This window comes from Falco rusticolus, chromosome 3 (assembly GCF_015220075.1).
Source record: "Falco rusticolus isolate bFalRus1 chromosome 3, bFalRus1.pri, whole genome shotgun sequence".
In the NCBI taxonomy this organism is placed as follows: Eukaryota; Metazoa; Chordata; class Aves; order Falconiformes; family Falconidae; genus Falco; species Falco rusticolus.
Genome location: NC_051189.1, coordinates 111,013,043 through 111,031,210, shown reverse-complemented (window position 1 = coordinate 111,031,210; position 18,168 = coordinate 111,013,043). Strand labels below are relative to the sequence as shown.

At 41.0% G+C, this 18,168-nt stretch overlaps 1 protein-coding gene across 3 annotated transcripts in view; it reads right to left on the bottom strand.

The window, feature by feature from the left end:
* The window catches only part of DHRS3 (dehydrogenase/reductase 3), a 30,323-nt gene extending 16,475 nt beyond the window's left edge, over nucleotides 1-13,848 (bottom strand). Inside the window, exons 1-2 of one of the 3 annotated variants that reach the window (XM_037380307.1) lie at nucleotides 13,776-13,792; nucleotides 12,855-13,094 (exon numbers count right to left, since the gene is read on the bottom strand). In XM_037380307.1, the coding sequence (XP_037236204.1) occupies nucleotides 12,855-13,049 (195 nt within the window). In that variant the 5' untranslated portion in view covers nucleotides 13,050-13,094; nucleotides 13,776-13,792. Of the gene's footprint in view, nucleotides 1-12,730; nucleotides 12,833-12,854 lie in introns of those variants that run through there. The other 2 variants (XM_037380306.1, XM_037380308.1) reach the window with 2 other exon arrangements.
* Nucleotides 13,849-18,168: the final 4,320 nt, after the last annotated feature.

Here is an 18,168-nt window from a genome sequence, read left to right as displayed (position 1 = left end):
CCAGCTCCACTACAAGCTTCCTTTGCCTCCAGAAAAAGAATTGCTACCAATTGAAAACCATCTAAAAGCTGTCAAAAGGAGCTTTTCTTACAAGTATTTTAGTCAAAGAAATAAAGGGTAATGCTTTGAAGAAAGCTTTGATATTTAAATGCTTAACTGGTTTCCTATCTTTCTGTGTACATTTCAAAATGTTATTTTTTAATGGCCGCTGTTGCTATGCAACAGGGCAGAATTTCTAAAATCTATTCATCTGTTGTACAAATGACAATGTTTTCAGGACATATTTAACTCTCACAGCCTATTAAGTCCAAGGAGGACAGAATTGCAGGATTATAAGCTCCTAGAGCATGCAACCCCCAAAGGGGTACAGCATGGCTAAAAAGGGTCTTTCACCAATTATCCAATTTTTCAATATGCTGTAAAGATGAAGTAGCTACTCTGCTTATAGAAATTGTGAAAACCAGTCCAGCTTCAGTTAAATAAAGTGACATGTAAATGTAGAAACAAAAGTTATGATCATTACTTTTATCCAGAAATTATCAAAGCAATTCTAATCAGATTCTGCTACAATGATACTTATTGAAACTACAGGTGCTGGTCAGGCAATCACAAATCAAGCTCCAGCATATTAATAACTTACAGCTCCCTTGGAAGTTATCACCCTTTGGATATGATCATCTATTGTGTGCATGCTTTTTAGGCCGCTGCAATGCAAAATGAAGTTAATTCACTTGAACATGGTCATAAAATCAATTAAGCTATCACAGAACATGAGATAAGCTTTACTTTCCAGTAAAATAAACTATATAAAGTAACCTGGTCAGTAAGCCGAAGGGGCAGTAATACAATCTTGAGGCACAATAATTCCTTACTGCTCAAAGCTGGTAACAAGCACAGCTCAATGCCATAAGGGTTTTCTACCTATCAGTAGACTGCAGAGCACTGGGGATGTGTAAACCACTAGGAAAAGTGTGAAATTTAGCCCTAAAAAGCAGGCCTATTTTTGGCTGACTTGCATTCACTGTAGAACAGTCTTTACTTCCACTGAAAAATATCTATAGGTACACAAAAAACCAAAACCAATTGACCTGACTGACGTGATTTGCAGGAGCGATGACTAACAGCAATCTCCACGTGTGTCAGTGGGAAACCTGTGATGTATTGTCAGTGTCAAAACTGCACTTAGAAGCCTAGATCTTGAAACAAGTAACACCACTTGGCCTAATTCTGTAACTCAAAGACAAACCAGAAGTATTTTAACTGGTTTTATTGACTCTGCTGGCTAAAGCAGCCATTCTGCCTTCAGAATAGTTCATCCCAGTTACATTGACTCCCTTTGAGATGGATCTTTTTGCAATCTATAACCAGCATTCTGATTATTTAGTTGCTTTATAACAATTTCAATGACGACATGAAATACTGTTCTTGTAACAGAATTTCAATGGTTAAGAATTTTCTCTCCTTTATTTTCCCTTTTATATCCATCAGGAAGAGAAAGTAAACTCACTTTATAGAAGATGCTTTTCTAAATGTCTAATTTTGCAAAAATGCTGGACTGAAATAAGATAATGGCAGCGGTCAAACCCATCAGCACAGCACTTCCTCTGTGTGAGCAGTAAACAAGTGTAGGGATGTCATTAGCAGCTTGGCTGACCCACTGATGAACTCCGGGCTGCAAAGGAGATGCAAGGTGCCAGATCACTACGTGCACACTCTTACTACACACACACGTACACACACGTGTGCATGCACACACACAGGTCCTTACAGCATAAAAGGTGTCATAGAGCAATCTGCAACAGCTACACATCATCATCTAGGGAAATGAAACCCTGAAAAACCCCTTTGACAGCGAAACGTTTTGCTTTTAAAGAGGCAAACCTCTTGCTTTCATAAAGCACACATTCAAATATAAACACCACACAGACAATAGTCTCTAAGGGGCCTGGATTAAAATCAAATAACAAGCAACACAAAGAACACTCTACAACATTGCACAATCAGCATATCTCAAAATCCAAAATCAAACAACTCTGTTCAGTGAGACAGGACTCCTGCGCTTCCCAAGAGTCTTGGAAATGTTCTTACATCATTTCTGACAGCTCAGAGCCAGCCCTGTTCTATTACCACTTGGGGAAAGAAGCACTTGTACCAGCTGGCTGGCTTTAATATTCAGCTTGGAAGCATGACCTCTTCTCTTTAAGGCAGTGAGCTGAGTTTTGTTCTCACTGGTAATGACTTTTTTAGGAGGTAGGGCACAGGGCATTGGAGTCTGTAGTCAACATAAAGCCAAGCTGCTGAAAGTGGATGTCAGGATTTCCCATTCCCTCTCCAAACTACCCCAGCCAAGTCTCACCCTGCGAACGCACTGATCAGGGAGACAAGGCATCTGTTTACTGCTAGCAAGGAGATTAAAATGACAGATCTAAGACTAACACTAATTTAATCTTCGTGTAGAAATTATCTGATTTTCCACTGTTATTGTCAATCTATTCTTTTTAAGGGCATGGAAAGGTGAACTGCACAATGTCTTTACAACAACATCTTCCGCTCCCATTAATTTATTTTAAGCCTAGTATATTTGAGGTTTTTCTTAACGCCCAGTTAAAAGATTATCTAACAGTTTCTGCTTTCAGTTAAAGTGTTGCAAGTTTGTCCACTCCTCAGATATGAAGAAAATCTTGAAAGTGTAACTTGTGTTTACCCAGTGATTCAAAGGGCAAACAGAACAAAACCCCACTTGTATATAGAACATCATGCTTTTTTTGAGTGGTAACTCCCGATTTGTTAAAGTAGGCCTAGCTATACAGGACACATTTGCCACCCAGTGAAGCTTCTAAGAAACACTGAAATAAGATTTTATTCAGTGGCTGAAGTTTCTACATCCTGATACAAGTCAGCACTCAGAAACTTAGCTAGCAGTTTCAGTCCAGGACTTAGGGGGAAAGAGGTCATACCCAAGACAAACGCTACCTGTTGGTACAACTGGTGTAAGCCAGTACCTGTGATGACCAAGAGGAGAAACACCGACTAAATGAGAAGTCAAGCTTGAACTCCATTTGCACCTAAATGGCTGTTTCACTTAGATAAGGGATGAAATATATTAGCCAGGTCATACCAACTGCCACCCCATCTCCACACAGACTTCTAACCCATGGCTAAAACTATGTCATACTACAGGATAATCACAACCCAGAATTTTTACAGGTATCGTTTTTATAACTCCTCAAAATACGTATAATTTTATGTTGTTTAAGTGTACTCAGAGGTACAATTGCCACTGATTACATACAGAGAGACGGATTTATCCCCTAGTTACATACGTAAAGAGTAACTGATTTTAACAGAGCTGAATTTATGCTTTCAAACACTATTTTATTGCCAAAAGTGGAGCACTGACACATTTGCTCAGGCAGTGTTTGGACAACAGAAATCCCTATGTTAATCAAAACAAGTAAGCTCTGTAGCACTGTATTCAATAAACTGTAATTAAGAAGGTGGCAACATAAGGGTGGCTGTCCACAAAATCCTTTTGTAATTATGCATGGTTTGTGGCTGAGCTAATAGGATGAACAATCTAAATTAGTTACAAACTCTACCAAGTACCAAGGTACCATCCGTTCCCGAGTCTATTAATTAGAATCAATTTAATCCCTACTGGGATAAAGGTCAAACAACATGTATTTGACCCTTTTCTACTGGCGTCAGTGTTATCAGCCAATGGATCTGGCAGTGCCTGGGTCTGACTTGTTCAACTCTTCAGCATGTTGACATGATGCTTTGAAGAACAGAGTCTGGACCCAGCTAAAAAGATCTAATAATTTCTGCTTTCTATTCCTGATAAGCACACAGGTTTAAAAACTCCAGAGTTTGTTCTCTCTCGGTGGCCAGCTCTGAGGCTGTTGTTCTCCGTCTTCAAGATTTTTACTTTCCAGTCTCCCTTTCTTACATAATACCTTAAGGAAGCAATGGTTTTGGATTTTTATCTTCAATTCAGTCCAGAAATCAAAGTGAAAAATTAACTTTAAATGTAACAGACATTTGTTAATGGATTTTAAAACAAATGCTCAGAATCAATAACAATTACCTGACATTTCCAAACTGTCCAGAAGGAGACAGAATTTCTGCACACTTATCCAATTTTATGGGAAAGAAATAGAGAGAACTGTTGTCTCTTTTGCTTTTCCCCACAGTTCCTGTAGAATTAACTGACTACTTCTGTGGAGTTCATCATCATTTATTTGTCCTACTTCTTTTCTTGGAAAAGTTGTTATAATACTTTCATACCTCTCAGGTTACAGTAAGGCTAAGTTCCTGGTCTTGGCTATGGTAATATGATGTAAAACCAGCTAGATCTTGATGTACTTACTTTGTGTATGTTCCCTTTGAATGTTGCTGTTCTGTTTGAGGAATGTCATTCAGAGTCTATTCAGAGTTTTCCAAGCTCTTCCTTCATATTTTTACTATCCACTGCACAGTATCACCCTATCAAGAGAGGTTTCCACAGCAGGGTAAAAAAAAAACAACACAAAAATACACTGTAAAAAAAAATCTTTGATTCCTTCTAACCTTTTTAGTCAGAATGCTTAAAAATGTATGTAGGGCTTATGGTCATTCTTAAAGCAAATTGCTGTGCCAAACTAATCAGAGATTAGCTCAACAGCATGTTTAATTAATTTTATAATGCAGTAGTATATTTATCAATGCTTCAGATGGAAATAGTTCTACAAATCTGAGACAACTTTTTCCTAGCCTGTGCCAGACTCATGACAGAAATGCAACAGAAATACACAGCAGCACATTTACAGGTCACAGTAGGTGATGAAACCGTGCAAATAAAATAGGGATGAATCACTTCAGATAAGTAAGGTGAAACATCACAGACCAAAGAAATGTTGAAAAGCAGCCTTCTGAATCCTTTCTTTGGTACAAGTAAGACCAAGATTACAGAATCACAGAAGGGTTGAGGCTGGACAGGACCTCTGGAGGTCATCTGGTCCACCCCCCCTGCTCAGGATAAGATCCCTAGTCTACTACTTTGACCAAGTCAACTCTCATTTTGAATTTCACTGACTCCTCTTCAAGCTTTCCATATCAAAGCTTCTGTATTCACTTTCAAGGCTGCTATCCCCGTGTTAACGCAGACCTTTCATTTAGCATCAGATCTCCTATTGCAGCCTTTACCTACCAGCATTAATTAAAAAAAAAAAAACAAAACCAAACTTTGGGTTTTCTACTACACTGTCTGCACCTTTGTAAACATTCCCCTAAACTCTTTATTGTAGCTCTTCAAATCCCACCTTAAAATCTCTGTTGCTGCGATGCCTTTCCAAAAACTTGAAAATGGCTAAACAAGTGGTGCTGAAATCACTTGCTTTACAATCACCATCAGTACAGACTTCTGTGTCTCTATTCAGCTGTTGTTTTTTGGTTTATATCTACAATGTAAACCCTGAGGTAGGTATTGTCTTTTTCTGTTGTCCTTATACAGCACATTTAGCATCTTTATGCTAAATAATTTCTGGTGCATGATTTGATTTCTGAGGCACCACAACAACATTTATATATAACCTCACCTTTAAAATGTCAAGACTTCTTACAGCATTGACATGGTCCTTGTATTTTGTGGAAAGCCTCATATAACTGTCTTGATGCCAGTTCTTAAGCATTTTAAGTGCTGGATTTTTTGGTGGGCCAACACAGCATGGTTGCACTGGGATAATATTTTCACATGACATCACTCTATCCTGATGCGAGATGACAAGCCTGTTACTCTGCAAGTTCCACTTCTTGCCAACATTATTTATTCTCCTTACAACACACCCAGTAACAAAAGACAGGTATGTTCTAAATTATAAGCTAAAACAGCTCCAGCCAGAATGTCTGTGAAGCAGCATCAACAGATCTGATATCTGATAAATTCTGGCTGTGCTTGCCAACCAGAGACACTTATTCAGCATGTTATCCAAACTGTGGCCTTGGCACTAGCACACATAGCAGGCTTAATGCCATTGAAGCCTGGGACTTGAAGCGAGGGTTCTTCTGCCCATCCTTAACTTCAAACAACAAGGAAGTGAACTGCCAAGAGGAAACCATTAAATAAAGCTGCTGTCAGTATATAATCTTTATAGAAAGAAAGCCTTTCCACAGACCATAAAGCGACTCAATCAAATCTGTGCTCTCACAGTTTACCAAAAGTTCCAAATTAATATATTATTTTGCATGACATGGAAGAACATTCACACCCCAATTCTTTTCACATACTTCTTATTACTGGTAAGTTATGACACACTCTAATAGTTCGTTGTAAGATTAAGTGCTTAAATTTAAGTAAGATTAAAGTAACTATCACTAAAAATATGCCTGAAACTGTTCAGTTCCTGTGGTGGTGGTTTGGTTTTTTTCAACCACAGCCAACAGGAGAGAAAAATTACCTAGAACCTGATATTTACACTATTGGTAAATCTTCTCATTATACTAAAATATCTATAACATAGAAAATGCAAAATTTCCTTTTGGCTTACGTGATCTTTTTCACTTTGAGACAGGTCAAAGTCTTTTTTCAAAAAGGCTAGTTACTTATTTCCATTTCTAAATTACTACAGAAAAATCCGGTAGATACATGAAGTGTAAGTCTATATGTCATTCTGGTATCTCCACAGGGCATAAAAAGCATTCTGGAAGTGGACAGATGCTCCCTTGACAACATTGTCTTAGTACTGGAATGTAAAAATACATACGTAAATTTTACAGAGCCTTTTTAAAATTATTATACACAAGGCTGACTCAACATCTGCTTGTGCAGTACATTTGCGTACTGCATTTGCATTGAGTACGTCAGAACTGTGTCCATTTCTTTTATAAACATAATTTTAAAGGCCTTCTGGTTTCATTATGTCAAATCATGGTGCCTGTTAAAAACAAGTAGATGATGATTAATCATATTTATGGAAAACCAGTTCCTCTCAGCTCTGACATTATGTAATTTTAAAACAGTTCTTTTCCTTACATCTAATCTCCTCTGGGGTGGCCAGATCAGCTGTATTCATGTTCTGAACTCAGACTGAATTGCAAGATACATGTCAGAAATCAGTTATTACTGGCAGAATACAAGGATCTTCTCGATGATAGGCCAAGCTGCGGTGGATTTACAACCTGACAGACAGCAAGCAGAAGGACTTACCGAGTTTACTTTAGGTATGCTATCTCATCCCTTCCCCACTCCTCCAGCACATTATCAGAAATTACACGCCTTTGTACATGACAAAAGAAACATTTTCAGGTTTGGAACACCATCCATCTGGATGGAAGCCTATGGCAGATTAAAATTCCTGTGTGTTAAGAATCTGATGTCAGGTCCTTTAGGCAAGAGCTAACTCTCAAATAGTTTAGTAAGAGTGTTCTACATGTTCTGAAAGTGAAATCGGAGACAAATGTTTGAGCATGACCAATATTTTAGGAGAACTTTTAGATTCAGAACTCTTACTGAAATCCATGAGATACTAACCGTTTGTCCTACACCTTAAAAACAGTTGCAGCTCTGGATGACTTTCAGCATCAGCCTCAGTATTTTGCCCTTGCTTCACGAGATTAGCATTAATTTCCATTTTTTTGTTGTTCACTGTCCCATAATAATCACCATATTATTGCATTTGCGGCATTCTGCAGCTGTCCATCACATTGCCATCCTGCTAAAGGTGACTCGCAGACATAACTGGCTAGACTCCAGTGCTGACAGAGCGAGGTCATGGCTATCAAGCAGTACATTCCATGCAAGAGCAAAGTTTCCGTTTCTTGTTTTTGTTGGTGATACTAGCTCCTTGCCATCTAGTAAGGGCTCTTGTCTGTCCTGATATTCCAGACTGTTTACCTCGCCTGCTGCGCAAGCATGCAAACCCTTTGAGGGGCACAGTCTCCTGCACATGGGACGTGAACGTTCAGAGGACAGAACAGTGAAAGGAGAGATCTTTCAGTGTGTTTACGAGGTCATTTCTTGCACAGTGATGAATGTGAAAAACTCTTTAATGAGGTTAACAGGAATTGTTCAACTCTTCTCTGCAGTGCTGTCACACTTAAGACAAGGCCGGGGCTACCCCTAACCCATCTGGTATTTTGGAGACATCTCTCATGCCAAAGCATCCCTAGAAGCCCTCTTGTTCATTCATCGAAAGCTACTGTTACCAAAATAGCAAACATATCACAGCTGGGAGGGAGCAAAATAGGAGGATAAAATACACATACTTTGAAAGAAACTGAGATTACAGAAATGACCACAAAGAAACAGCAGAAAAGCACTTCTGCATAAGATCCCTTGTAGATAAGCTACTGAAGATACCACTGATCTCTGAGCCCAGAACCCTCAGCATTAATAAAAAACCTAATGAAAATCAAAGGCTTTTGATTAGTTTCCCAACAGGGAAGGCCTAAGAAACTCTTCCAAAGTTACCGTCAAACAAGATCGAATACTAAAATACATACTATAGTTGGGGAATCTGTTTCTGTCCTATAACCATACCTTTTTCAGTTATTTCTGTTAGCTTTTGGTGACACTTAATAATCCTGAACACCTAAAAACCAAACATCTCTTTCCTGTTCAGTCACACACTACATTAAATAATACATGAACAAAGTAAATTAAAATTACAAGGAAAAATTTCAGACATCAAGGAAACTCCCTAAAACAAAACTTAACAAACAGCAAGACATATAAATGACATGCAAAAGACATATGAATCAATACTTCATCACTAGAGATCATCAAAACCAGGGCTGACAACTCTCTGGCAAAGGCACTATAACAGAAAATGTTGTAGGAAAAGCAAATGGCTCAGAGGAAACCAGAAGAGTTTTCCAATTCTAACCACCAGTGAATGAACCCATTCAGCCTCTGCATCCCCCTGACTACTCACATCTGCAGAGGGCTGTTCTTCCACACAAGAAATATTGTTCAAAGGGGCCAGTCTTCCCAATATTACCTTGCTTATACAGTATATCCTTTGCAAAACACCATTAGGCTTTGGAAGCGGATTTTTATTTCATAGGCATTAAATCATAAACTCATAAAAATCTCTCCTTCTCCCGTTTCATTAACGCAGATATAGTCTGCCATTCTGGCTAACCACAGAATATCAAAAGCTAAGACCCTTAACAAAGCTACCAATGTGTGAGAGTGAGGCAGAGGTGATGCTGTCGTGGTCAAATACTTTTAAGGTGTAGTCAAAATTCTCAAGAGTTAAAGCCAGCAATAGTGACAATTTTGAATTCTGCAAGCAACCAAGAAGGAACCGAAAGCAAAAACGTATGTTTCTCCAGCAATTCAGCCGCAGCAAAGTAACTCCTCAGCCAGCACTTCTGAATCTGGACACATCTCCAGGGAACAGCATGAAAGCTGAATTACAATACTTGAGTGCTTCCGGAGAAAATTCAGTGTTATTCATCCCTCATAGTAACACTAACATGTCCTGGATCATTTGTAAACCACTCTTTCTCTGTATACAGCAAATTGACATGCTTTTGGTTTTTCCCAGAAGTGTTACGGGAAGCATTTAAATACACAGTGCCTGCCATGACCAAGTAGCTTTTGAAAACTTCTACCCAAAGATAAAAATGGAGTATGGATCCTTTGATCTCTTAGTATACACCTGAACAGGAACGACATGATTAAAGTCTCTCATTGCCTAAAAGTTGCCAGTAGTTTCGATTGAAAAGCCAGAAGATACACACTTCTGAAACTGAAAACACAGCTGACAGTGCTTTGTCCCCTTCTTGGCCACTTCATCAGACAGGCCAATGAACAACCATGAGAAAAGAAACATCAACTTAGAAAGAAACGTCTCCTAGACATTTATCCTTCTAAGTCATACCTGAAGCACAATGGCAGAGCAATGGACTCAAAGGAATGGAAGCTGAGAATGGGAACCAGGATGGATTTATGTGATCATGCTCAAGAGACTTCCATTGAGAATTTCAGTGTCCATGCTCATCTATCAAGCAGAAGACACTGTATCCCCATTTATATAACCCCTTTTTTTTGATGTATTTCTTGCCGTCTCCATAGCTTTAAATGCAAGATCAAATTTTACAGTAAAAAGGTTGCCTATGTAACAATTTGTAATCTTAATGAGATACGACACTTGTCGCCTTATGCGAAAACCGCTCAGATACATCTCATTTGTGATTAACAAAGCCAGCCTCTGAGGTAATGTGAGATGAAATCCAGTCCAGTGTAATTATCAGAGGAAATTTCATATGCTAACAGCCTCAACTAACCTATCTTTCAGAAGATTCTAATCTCAAAAATATGGTTATATATCGCCGCCTACCTCCAAAACTCCGCCACTATGTCTGTGTGCGCAAGCGCTGTGACGACTTTTTCAAGATGCACTGCACACCCATTATTAGAATCTGAATCTATATGTTACTGTTTCCATTCACCTCTATGTATCACTGTGCTTGGCCTCAGAATTTCACGCCTGCGGTGGAAGCGTATTTCTATACTTGGAATATTGTGACTACACCATCTGATAATCAGAATCTGTTATGAATTATTAATTATAATCAATAATTCAAGCTTTGCATGTAATTGTAGAACAGTTAATGGCATAAGAAGTCACAACAAAAATAGAATAGTTAATTTTCAGAAGCCTTATTGAAAGACAACTTGCCAGCCACTTCAAGACTTCGTTTCTTTTTAATCATCTAAGGCAAAGCGTAAAATTGAAGAGTAGTGCCAAACAGAGGTCTTGCATTCTACATGGAGACTGCATTAAATTCACCAAGTTAGGGTTGAGCACAGAAGGCAGAAAAAAAAAAAAATGAAACCTTGGAGCAAAGGGAATGGAAACTACCGCATCTAGGTAAAATTGTCATTAAAAATGTTAAGGAAGAAAAGGATAAGCCTGTGTTAGTGGTGCAGGGAAAACGTGCCACTACCAAAGGCAAAAAGGCAGTGCCACTTCAAAACTTGCTGAGTGCCATACCTGACTTACTGGATAGCCACGATATAACTGAAAAAAGAACCTAATTCAAATTCAGTAAAAGCAAAAACTGAAATACCTTGATGACAGACATGAAAACAACTCATAAGGCAAACCCTGCCCCCAAAGTTCTAAACATAACTAACAACCACACAACATTTCACAATATCACGAGGCAGGTACAACGGTTCCCAACAATCATTCCCATTTATTCTTTCCTTTTAAGATATGTAGAGATTTTATAGATAAAACACACAAATTAACTACAGTCTATATCTGTTCACAGTAGTGCCATGCTCAGCTCTGTATCTTACACAGTGCTCTCTCCTTTCAGCCCATGTCACCTGGTTCATTAGGGCTGACTGCCATTGTTCAGCCTCTAGCTCAGCTGCAGCTAAGCAGCTCTTCTTGAGCAAGCCCTAGAAATGGTGGTACTTCAATACCAGAGCTTAGCATAGCAACCAGCCGGACTAAAGAAATAAATAATGCAGCATGGTATTCTAACAGATAACATAAATACACTTGCAGCAAATTGCTTGGGTCCAAAGGTCAGTCAACTTGTTTGCTCTGTCTCCAAGAATTTGTAAATCCCAACATGATGTTTAAACACAAACATACACAAACATCAAAGTTCAATGCTGACATATTTTACACCTCAAAGTTGTATGCCAGAATAGCTCCACACCACACAGAGAAAACTGTAATGCATGTGGAAGAGAGTGACAAAACACTATCCCAAACTAAATGCAAATTTTTCTTTAAATATCCTCTCATTCTGTGTTTTCTTCTTTATTCTCTATTTACTCTCATTCATCCTTTCTCACACAGAGAAGTATTTATGCAGCTGTCTTAATTTCAGAATTCCTCCCTTTCATTACCCATAAAGGGGGAGATAACACTTTAAATCTTTAAGCATGGTTTTTGTATTCCTGACTGATTCCCACATAGGGAGACACCTGTACGTATGAAAACAGAGCGTTTCAAGGTAAACCACCAGTTCCTGTGCTGAATGGACACACCAACTACACTGCCTGGAAGCGGTTGTGCAGACAGAGCAGTCTCTCAGCCTCTTTCCCTCTCTCCCAAAGGAAAAGTGCAAACAACCTCACAGCTCCTACTCATGTTGTGCTTTTCTTCCTTGCTGGGCTCTCATTCATCTTACCTTTGAACAGCTCTGGGCTGGCCAAAAGTAAAACACAAGGGACTTTAGAAAGCACAAGAAATTAATTTTGTGAATGGAAGACCGTCGGGGTGAAACCGAACCCTTCTCCCCCCTTTCTGGAGAGCCAGAGCCGTCCCCACGCACCATTTGCCCCCTCCCGAGCCAAGCCCCCCTCGGCGGGGTGGCACCATGGCTGTGGCAGTCTGGCTGTGCCGGAGAGCTCGAGATGTGCTCAGCCCGGGCGGCTGGAGCCGGCGGTCAGCTGCCCCCTCTGCCTGCGCACGGTCCCAGCAAGCAGGACTGCCAGAAGCAGCCCAGCACACAGGAACGCAAGCGAGCACTGGCCGCACGGGTGGGAGTCACACAGCCCCCCCGTCCCTGCCACAGGAAACCCAGGCTGGAGCAGACCCTCTCCTTTGTCAGCAGAGAGCATTCGGGAGGGGCCCCCTTGCTCACTGTCACATTTCCTCAGAGGAGATGGGGAGAGACAGGACGCCGGGAAGGAGGAGTGGGCAACTTCTGAAACCTAAGTCAGCGTTATGGCTCGGCGCACCAGGGTTTTGCAAAATCAGCGCCCCTCCTCCCCTCTCACCTTTTCAAAGCAATCCCACCTGTAGGCGAGGGAAAAGGCTTTTAAGTCTCCGAGTCGGAGGACTCCCCCGTAGAGCAGCAGGTGGGAGCTTCCTCCCCCGTTCCCCCTCCGTGCTGATGCTCACCTTTCTGGCTCCTCGTTTAGCAAACTCCCTGGCCAGATGGCGGCCAATGCCTCTGCCCCCTCCAGTGATGAGCACGCTCTCCCCGGACAGGTCGCGGAGCTTGGGCGGCAGCACCATGCACACGGCAGCCTTCACCACCAAATAAACCATCTGCACTGGGAAAAGCAGCAAAGCGCCCAGCCACTTCCAAATCATCCTCTTGTTCCAGGCACGTCAGGAAGGCAAAATCTTCTTCCAACCCTTCACAAAACCAAGTTAACAGAGAAAGAAAATCAATACCCTTCATGCACCCCCAGATGGGGGACAAGTCTTCAAGCCCCTTCCAAAACTTGGGGGCAAAAGATTCTCAGGCTGGAAAAATCCTTCTCTCCCCCTAAAAAAATAGGGGTAGGAGTAAAGTAGTGCAGAAGACCAAGTCACTCCCGTTTCTTGATCTGTGTCCTCTGGGATTGTCACATGCAGGTAAAACGGTTTCCTTGCTTTTTACTGGAAGACAGTTTTTTAAAATTACAAGAGAGAGAGAGAAAAAAAAAAGTAAAATTAAAAGTAACCATACATCCCTCCGCCTCAGAGACCGACATAAAAATCCAGTATCCACATGGAAGGCTTTTATATTTGGAAAAATAAAATAAAGCAGCCTATGTCTCCAAATTTCAGCCTGCAGTGCCTTCCAGGCAGCTCATTTCTATTCTTAGACTCAGGAAATTGCTTAAATAAGACAGAATTGCCAGGACCTTCTTTTTAAGAAAGGCTCTATTCAGGGCAAGGTTGTTGTTTTTGTTTTAATATCTATAAAAATCTATAGACGTCTTGTCCTGAGCCGGTTGCAAAGGTTGAGCTGATCACCGCCTCTCTCTGCCCCCTCTCCTGTTTTTTTTCACTCGGAGTATCTGTGATCACAGAGCAGGAATTATGCCGTACACTATTTCAGCTCTGGCTCTTACTCATTTCTCCCTATTGCGCTCTCTGCCTATCACAGCCGCGGCGCTGGGGAGTTTTTATACCCCATTAAGCCTGATTGACAGTTAAAGTGTTGGGGAGATTTCACTACTGTTTCTGTGAGTGGCTGGCTTTGCTCTCCCCTCCCCCAGCGCTATCCGGGAGCCACCGCACACCAGCTCGCACATGCAGGCAGGCTGAGGCGTGCAGCGCTGCCGAGCCGCAGCCTGCGGGCCGGGGGGCGCTGGGGCTGCCTGCGGGCCGGGGGGCTCTGCGCTGGGGCCGGGGGGCGCTGCCTGCGGCGCTGCGCTGGGGCCGGGGGGCGCTGCCTGCGGTGCTGCGCTGGGGCCGGGGGGCGCTGCCTGCGGTGCTGCGCTGGGGCCGGGGGGCGCTGGGGCTGCCTGCGGCCCTGCGCTGGAGCGGCCGAGCCGTCTGCAGCCCCCGCCCGGCGCCGGGGGAAGGGGCTGCGGCGCCCCCCGCCCGGGAGGCAGCGCTCCCAGCAACGGGCAGGGCGAAGGCGCAGGCCGGGGGAACCGTCCCTGCCTTACCGGGCTCTGGCAGCGAACTGCTCGCCCGAGATCAGCTGCTGCGGACGGGGAACGCTTCTGGCAGCCCCAGGTCGCCTCGGCTGATGGCGAGCGACGTCCCTACCGTCGGAGCCGTGTTTTTATGGACAACGTGACAACTCGTGGGTTCCCCGAGCCGGAAGATGCCTGCATTGCTGAAAGCTGGTCGTTCAGCAGTGGGGCAGTAAAAAAGGCAGGCTCTGCATGCAGGAGGGAGCCTCGCTTGCTCACAACAAAGGGTGGTTTCTTTTCTCCCCTTTTCCAAGACTTTTTGTGCAGTTGCGAGGGCATAGTTGCAACACAAGAAGGTCTCCATAGCACTTTAAACTGTGTTGTAACAGGAGAAAGGGCAAAGTGTATTGCAACTAGGTCCCCAGCTTTTGGCGGTTTGCACTGTTAAGCATTAGGCAGGTACGTTATGTTTCCAGCTGTACTGATTAAGTATTTCTGAGGAAGATCTACATGCACATGTGAACTGAGAGCAGTTCACGCACAGTTAGAGTTGTGGCAGCCATCAGAAATAACCTAATCCACAAAGTCCTGGGAACATCCAAAGATGCTCAAGAATGTCAAACCTCACACTGATGTCCTCACAGTTGAGCTGGAAAGAACCTTGTTTTTAAGACTATATATATGATTAAGAATGTCCCAAAATTAAGCCAATCCCACATGTTAACAGGAGGTCTGGAGCTATATCCACTATCCTGGGAAGCCATCTAGTGGTAAAACCTAGAATTACTGAAAAATGACAAATTTGAAAGAGTCTCCAATTTCTTTCCATCTATAGTTACTAAAGCACCGCTGCAATGGAAGTGTGTGAGTCTAAGCATGTATACATAGGTAGCCAAGTTATATCACACAACTAACAGAAGTGAGATAGGAAGCTGAACCCCTTTGAAAATAAGCTCAGTTTCATGCTTTGGAATCAAACGGGTATTTTTGAAAACAGGTGTTGTTCAAAGTGGCCATATGGTAACATGGCAAGAATGTTCAGGGGTTATTTGTTTCCAAAAAGAAGAGTAAACTAGGTTCTGGTGCCACTCACATTTAAAACCTATGTCACACATAGGGTTTTTTTTAAAACACAAACCAGTTTCTAAATCCTTGCATTTCAGCTCTGTTACAAAGTTCCACACAAGTTTTCAGAACAAAAGGAAATAAAATTGAGAGATAAACCTGCAGAGTTCTTACCTTTAAATGTCAAATTACCTCATATGAAGTAAGCCACATGACTATCACTGCATTATCACAAAGTGTCAGGAGAGAGGCTTTTGGAGAGAAGAAGATGAAGCATTCTAATTGGAAACTGAGAGCCTGTACATATTGTCAGAATCAGGTGGTATTCCCTAACTTAACTGTGTCTGAAGTAATCAGAGCTCAGAGAATTTCCATTGCTGCTTGGCAGCATTTAGCACCTCTGTGTGTTTTTACAGTAATACCTTTAGAAATGGAGCTAGGGGAGGCACCTGGCATTACAATTTTCCTCTCAGTCCAAAAACTGAAGGGGAGAGAGAAATTACACAGAGAGACTAGTGTCTGGTTTAAACAAGAATGACTCAGTGTCTGGACTGGTAACAAATATAACAACTTTCTGGTATGGAAATAAGGAGCAGTGTTAAAAATGAAAGGATATGAAGTTCATCAAAATAAATTTCATTTTTTGATTCCTGAGTTCAGTTTCTTTTATGCATACATCACCACAGACACACTTAAAACAGAAAAGTCAGCAATATTACACAGTTAACCTGTCCAGATTAAATCCAAAATTAATTATTAATTCAAAACATTTGCAGGTCCTTTGAAAACAGGGGGAATGGAATAATCTTGTGAATGGTGATTTCATGTATCTGTTGCCAGCTTGAATAATACTCTAAAATGTATTGGAATTGGTTTTTTTTTTTCATTCATGATGATTTCAGCTTATTGTTCTATGTGCAAAGTTGCTACCAAATTTGGTCTGGGGGTAGAAAGACAGTTCTGAATATTTAAAATCTTCCTGACCTTCCTGACCTGCATGTGCGAGTTCATAATGAAATTATGAACTATTGTACTTCCTTACCACTTCACTTTAGATTTACCTTGAAGCAGTGAAAACTGGTAGTTACTATACTGTACAAATGTACAAAAGCAAGAACCAAAAGCAAATTTACAGTAAAACAGAAGTTACTGCATCTTGCCTGTAATAAATAGTGTGAAAAATACATGCAAGTTATTTTAAAATTCACCTAATTCAACCAGAAAGTAGCTCTACATTCTACACATACTATATAGAACGCTGAGAACAGCTGAGGTTTGTCCCTTTTAATTGCAGTCCCACTCTGAAAAATGGCAAAAAAGTAGCATTCTGGGGTTTCATCTGACTGTTGTATAGCAACCATTGTGCTCTTTTTTGGCAAGAGGTCTTTTCCCAAACTGTCACCTTTACAAAGCCAACATGCGCTTTTGTTCAAAAAGTTCATCTCTGTTAGTGAAACCCCCTAAAATATACCTAACCCCCTAAACCATACCTTCAAGGCTTGATTATCCAAACTGCTTTCAGTAAATGTCTATAGGTGCAAACATACACTTAGTACATACCTTTGTTGATGGTAGCAAGGATCTGTTACACCACAGCAGCTGTTCCTAATCGAAAGTTTAAAGTCCCAAAGTGAATCCTTTCCATGTTTCTCCTCAGAAGTCCTTAATCAGCGTACTGGAGCATTCAACAAGCAGGCCTGTTAATTTTGTAAAATTGCATCTGTTGCTAATGCTATCACATAGTTACAGAATTATTGTTGCATTTTGGATAACTGCACTGTACTGAAATATTTGTTTCCTATGTTGATACTCACGACAAAGTATAAATTGCAAAAAAACTTGGTTTAAGCCATTTTCATGGCACTTTACATTTTAACAGGAGCAAGAAGGTAGTCATGTAATACATCTTACTGGTAACTTGCTCCATTTTGGCCTCTGCTTTAAATTTCTGGGTTTGTACTTCTTAACAGAAGTGTAAAGTAAGACAGCTTTAATACAGTTTTACAAATCTATTCTGAATTAATAGATTTAAACGTAGATCATCCCTGACTGAGTTGCTCCTGGGACCATAAAAAGATGTGTTTAGCTTTCTAAATATTTAACCACAGTGGTGCCTAACTGTAATAGTCCAGCTTAAAACTAAACCTGTTGTTCATATTTAGGCTAGCTAATGTAAAGGTAGGTTAGGAAGGCCTATAGTAATTGAAACCCAGCTTTTGGATTGTAGTTCATGTATGTTTACTCATACTCACAATGAGAGCCATAGAAAACTACTTTTTCTTACTTGCCCCGTCTCAAAGAAAAAAACAGCAACGAAAAAGCAGCATTTACCCCCAAAGCAAGTCGATTTACTCTATACACATCACTTGCATAACAAAGGTCCATTTTTGGAGAACAATGTTACATGGATCTATGAAAAGGCTCGGGTATTGTGCCTGAATATGCTTAGATCTTCATGTATCTTCTATACATATTGGCAGAACTCTAAACTTGTTCACAGAGCCTTTGCAGCTAAGTTCCTAGCAAACCTGGAAGTCTGTTCATGCAAATGAAGTTGCTAAATTTTAAGAACTTTTAAAAGGAAGTGGAGCTGGAAATTAAAAGCATACTCAAGGCATGTTTGAAAGCCATTTGGGCTAACAGTTCTGTGTTTTCAGCTTAAAACCCACCCACCCCAATATATACAGTACATTGGTAAGCAGATGTGAAAAAAATTGGGAACACATAACAGCATTGTTACACAATAGAAAGTCTGTGTTACTAGGGTGTCAAGTACTATCAGTTTTTTACAT